The following is a 5,384-nucleotide window of genomic DNA, read 5'->3' as shown; positions in this document are numbered from 1 at the left end:
GTGAAGCTAGACACACTCTACCTGCATCAGGGCCTGTGAAGCTAGACACACTCTACCTGCACCATCAGGGCCTGTGAAGCTAGACACACTCTACCTGCACCAGGGCCTGTGAAGCTAGACACACTCTACCTGCATCAGGGCCTGTGAAGCTAGACACACTCTACCTGCACCAGGGCCTGTGAAGCTAGACACACTCTACCTGCACCATCAGGGCCTGTGAAGCTAGACACACTCTACCTGCACCAGGGCCTGTGAAGCTAGACACACTCTACCTGCACCAGGGCCTGTGAAGCTAGACACACTCTACCTGCACCAGGCCTGTGAAGCTAGACACACTCTACCTGCACCATCAGGGCCTGTGAAGCTAGACACACTCTACCTGCATCAGGTTGAACGCTCTTCAGATCGCAGGACTCGTCTTCAGCCCCAGAAGAGCGACACTGAAATCTGTCCATTTTGAAAATCAACTTTTGAAAGTGATGAACTATACATTTTTCACTTTAAAGTGATGATTCTGGTTGTTACTTTTGGTTCTGCTTTTTTCTGTGTTAATTGTGTTTTTATATTTTAGTAATTTCATAGTATTCATATATTGCTAAGTTCATCCTAGCTCATACTCCTTGTTCATGGCCCACAGCACCCAAACAAATAAACTTCATAATTCTCAAAATTCTGACCCTTTGTTTTTTTTATTAACAGCATTTACTTTTACTTTCAATACTTAAGTACATTTAATATCAGAAAATTACTTTTGATACTTAAGTACAAAAAAAATCAGGTACTTTAATACTTTTACTCAAGTAGTATTCTCATAGGTGACTTTTACTTTTACTTGAGTAATTTTCCATTCAAGTATCTTTACTTTTACTCAAGTATGACTTTTGGGTACTTTATACACCACTGCGTACACAGGTGGTCCGCTATAGTGATACGCTTAACTAAGCTGACCCACAACCCACCTGTGAAACGCAATCTGTTCGTTATTTCCAATTATTCCCTCTTTTTTTGTAGGATCATACAGACGATATATAACAAGTTAATTAGAGCGCTCGAGAGGCGAGCGGTTTCCCAACTGGGTTCCAGATTTCATGCTAAGCTACGCTAAGCTAACGGTCTACTGGCCGTATAGCTTCACGTTTAGCAGACAGACTTCATCCGACGCTCAGCGAGAAAGCGCCGAGACGCTGAAGTATCGAGTTCTTCAGCTCGAGTGAGTCCAACTTCACAATTCATTAAAGTGCCCCCGCTTCACATCTCTCGATGGGAACAGCTTGCAAACAAACAATCCAGTTACTCGTCCTCGGGCGATTGGTGAAAGTAAGCAAGAGCCCGTCGAGCCTTTTTTACGTGATATGAAACCAACCACTTGGTAAGAAGACAATTCCCCCCCGCTGATGCTCCGATGATCCTCTGTGTCAAATCCCCGTGTCATAAGCACTTCCCCGTATTCCAGCTCACAGCGAAACAACACATTGTCAATGAGTCAAAGAGGAAGGCCCTTTTTCACAAGGTTATTCAGATTACATTGAATTTAGATGGTGTTGCGAGCGAGAGCTTCACAGGGAGGCGGGGCTATCCCCCTGCGTGTCCCCGGGGTTTTATTCTGCCAGACGGCTTAGTCACCGGTTCACGAGGTTGCATCGACGAGATGCTCTTTTCATATTGTGCCCATGCTATATGTCATACTTCTCAGATGCTGTTTTATTATTATTATTGCAGTTTTGGGATGGTTGTTTAGAAGCTCTTCGGGCAATTTGAATTGCGTTTGCTCGGAGTGTTTCCAGTCGGCAGACGTCCTTCGGGCCGTGAGAAAGGCCGTTCAGGTTACAGGTTCAGGTCCCACGTCGGGACGCGTCTCTATGTTCAGTGACCTGGATTTTGGGAAATGGTGATGAGAGCTTCGATATTACTGGGAACCCGTTTGTAAATGACTTTGAAATATTCCCTTTTCACTCGGCTCTCCTCGACGGCGAGTTGCTGCGTGACTCTGGCATTGCGATGGCGAGGATACACCCTGAGTTTTTATAGCACATAATGCATCCGCTTTATGATCACACTCTCACACTCTGTTGCCTGGAGCCCTTTTTCACATTTACTGTAATCTTGCCCAAGCAAAAATGATGTGGCTATGACTGCACACGCACCCAAACAAGCACAGTCGCCATACACAGCCCAGTGTGACTCATTCTGACCTACAGCGTTTCCCTTGAAGTGAAGCCAATAACGTTCTCTGTACTGGTTGTATAGAAGTCCATATAATGACTCTACCTCTCTCTTGATTTATTCCTCAGTAAACATTGTAGACATGAGTTTATGTCTCAATCTCTAAAGCTGCGTTCACGCCCAAAACGCGTGCGTTTACTCGCTCGACCATTCGCCGTATTCACGCCATAAGCGTCGAAACGCTCCGCGAGGGGCGGGGCTTATCTCTGTGTCTCGTCTCCGTAAAGACCGTTATCATCTCCTTCATCCACCAGAATAACTAACCACTAGTTCTACTTTATATTTGTTGTGGACATCCCACACACTAACACCCTCGTGTTTGGGTTCATGACATCACCCGTAGGCTCACTCAGCTCGGTCACTTTCACCGATGAAGTTACTGTTACGTCTGAAAGACTTCCGCTTCCAGCGCTACGAGAGCGGAACATCTAAATGCTGTCATTGTGTTCATAACATTATAATATATAATATATGTTATTGTGTTCATAACATTATAATATATAATATATGTTATTGTGTTCATAACATTATTGTCCGTCTTGTTCTGATTCAACTGCGGGACAGCGAGCAACTCAAGAGCTGATTGGCCCGAGTTGCGAGATTACCGCCTCAAAGTTGAAATATTTAGTATTTCAACTAGGGGCAAAAATTGCGCCGCTGTAAACGCGTCGCCCACATCACGTCTCCCCAAACGCCCCAAACGCGCCGTCCGGAAAAATATTGCGTCTGTACGTTGACTTTTCGTGGGATTTTCGTCACGCGGACAAATAGCTTCGCTTTTGGTGTGAACGCACCTTTAGTCTTCTTCCATACAGCGTAATCTTCATTTAGTAAATGATGGTCCATTTAGAGTGAAATAGAGCAGGTTATGCTTTAGGGCTACCTTGTGATTAAAAGGTCGCCTTCACTATTACTGTTGACGTCAAAATATAATCATTTCTGTTTACTAGTTATTAAAAAAACAAGATGGCACCGGACGAAATGCTGAACTCTAGGCTTCAAAACGGCAGTCCTCAAAGCGACTACGTCCACTTCTTATGTACATAAATATGAATAGTCCGTGACGGGGATGTGTGGGCGGAGCAGCCGTGAGCGTTCTCACTCTACTGAGTCGGCCGGTGTGTCGGAGTTTGGTGAGGAAGTGAGCGCGCGGGAGGCTGAGGAGCCGGAGCGATACGCCAGCGCTGCACCGGGGTTTCCCCCAAGTGCTTCCGAAAGAACGACGGCAGCAGAGCGCGCAGCTGACGCACGGCCGGACGCGACAGCAGGAAGTAGAGCGGCGGGTTCCAGCACGGAGCCAGGCACACCAGCAAAATGGCCACCAGGGACGCCACCTCCCACAGCAGGGACACCCTCGTCACGTCCGGCTCGCCCGGGAGATGTTGGGACTCCGACGGCGGACCGACGGGCGAAGCCGCCGAGCTGACGTACGGCGACATGACGTTGACGAACTCCAGCGCGTAATACGGCAGCCAGCTAACGGCGAACACCAGCGTGGAGCCGATGAGCAGGGCGGTGGCCTTCTTGTTGCGCCGGTCGGCGGCCCGAGTCCCCCGGCAGCCGCGGAGGTGGGAGATGATGAGGCCGCAGTTGACGGCGATACAGAGGAGAGGGGCCACGTAATAAACCAGGAAAGCGGGAACCAGGAAGGACAGCCACTCGCCGCGGCTCACCGCCCACGTGCAGCCGCCTTCAAAGTCGATGTAGGTGACCTTGGGCAGCGCCATGGTTACCGAGACCAGCCAAATGGCCACGACGGTGCACGACCTGCGGAGGAGAGCAAACAGAGGTCGACTCTGAATGAGAACGTGGACTCGGGTGCGATGGGAAGCGACATCGTGATTTGATGGGAGCCAACACAATTTGTTAGAGCGTTGACCTTCGATGTCGCCGCTGACCTGTGATTTACGCCCTCGGCTCGGCTTCGCTTTGGCACATTTGATTTATGCCTCCGCTTTATTGCCTCTGGGTTGTGGTTAAGAAATTGACTCTCAGGCTTTATTCTCATGCTCTCAGGCTTTATTCTCATGCATGATGACAACTGACACGAGGCGGGAGTCGTCTTGTTCATCGGGTAACCATCCCACTTCTGGAGAAGCGTTAAAGCCGGTATGAGTCGAGTTAAGAAAAACTCACATTATTTCCAATTATTCTCAATTAAGGGTTAATGCTCATATCTCGGTGCACCAGTCGGGGTAAATTCAACAATAAGTCAAAAGAATATTTCACATGCTCACACTTGGGTCAGGCTGGCGGGCGGTCTGGCGTGGGGCGCGACGATCCGATACCGCAGCACCGACAGCGCCGCCAGGCTGAAGATTTCCCCGCCCACCGTCACGGAGGTCATGAACCCCAGGAGGACGCAGGTCCCGCCGCCCAGCTGCCAGTCACGGAAGCTGGCGCTCAGGAGGACGCACGGCAGCGTGAGCAGGGCGCCGAGGTCCGCCAGGCTGAGGTTGAGGAGCAGCACGGTGCTCGGCTTGGAGCGGCTGCGGGGGTTCCTCACCAGCACCAGCCACAGCAGGAGGTGACCCCCGACCCCCACCAGCAGAGACACCAGGCTGACCGTGGGCAGCACCACGGTGAAGGAGATGGTGGTGTTGGTGGACACCACGTTGAAAAGGAGGTTGACTATGGCCGGCATGGCGAAGGCAAACCTGAACACATTATTTAAAGGTGGAGGATAAAAAAAGAACATAAAAAACAAATAATTCTACGAAATAAGATTGTGGATAACAAAAAAAAAGAGGGCTGGGTGAAGGGAGTGCAAGCGGGCAAGGGGACCTCGGGGGTCAAGGTGAAGAGAACCAGCGACAACTGTGAGGGAGAGACAAAAATCAGGAGTGTGGAGACGCACGCTGAGTCGGCATAATGCCGAACACTCATTCTAATCAGCTCACCCTCCATGTTTTATTCATGCTGATAATTGTTGCAGCTCGATGGGGCCCGAATCAAGCGTAATTCCTCCCTCGCCGGGCCACTCCCTCCCTGTGATTGAAGAGCCCGATGATTTAGACCCGTCGGCCCCCCCACCTCTCCTTCTCCCTCGGGTGACATCAACCTACGCTCGGCGACATCAGCGGGTCGACGGCCCCGCGACACAAACAGGGGGGGCACTTGTTGTTTCCCCCCGGTTGGACAAACAACACGGGAAGACGGGG

The 5,384-nt window shown here is 50.1% G+C and overlaps 1 protein-coding gene across 1 annotated transcript; it reads right to left on the bottom strand.

Moving 5' to 3' along the window:
• Positions 1-3,326: 3,326 nt before the first annotated feature.
• Positions 3,327-4,867, bottom strand: si:ch211-119o8.4 (somatostatin receptor type 3). Its single transcript, XM_056421659.1, has 2 exons — positions 4,461-4,867; positions 3,327-3,990 (listed from the first exon to the last, which is right to left on the bottom strand). Exons 1-2 carry the CDS (start codon positions 4,865-4,867, stop codon positions 3,327-3,329), a joined length of 1,071 nt encoding a protein of 356 aa, XP_056277634.1.
• Positions 4,868-5,384: the final 517 nt, after the last annotated feature.

This window comes from Pseudoliparis swirei, chromosome 8 (assembly GCF_029220125.1).
Source record: "Pseudoliparis swirei isolate HS2019 ecotype Mariana Trench chromosome 8, NWPU_hadal_v1, whole genome shotgun sequence".
Lineage (NCBI taxonomy): Eukaryota > Metazoa > Chordata > Actinopteri > Perciformes > Liparidae > Pseudoliparis > Pseudoliparis swirei.
The sequence above is the reverse complement of the archived record's forward strand: the minus strand, read 5'-3'. Positions and strand labels throughout refer to the sequence as shown.

Excerpts from the sequence above, each read along its gene's own strand:
- si:ch211-119o8.4 (XM_056421659.1), bottom strand. The coding sequence starts at position 4,867 with ATGCCGGCCATAGTCAACCTCCTTTTCAACGTGGTGTCCACCAACACC. Across the intron at positions 3,991-4,460 it reads CCCGCCAGCCTGACCCAAGT|GTCGTGCACCGTCGTGGCCA; the intron begins GTGAGCATGTGA and ends TCTCCTCCGCAG.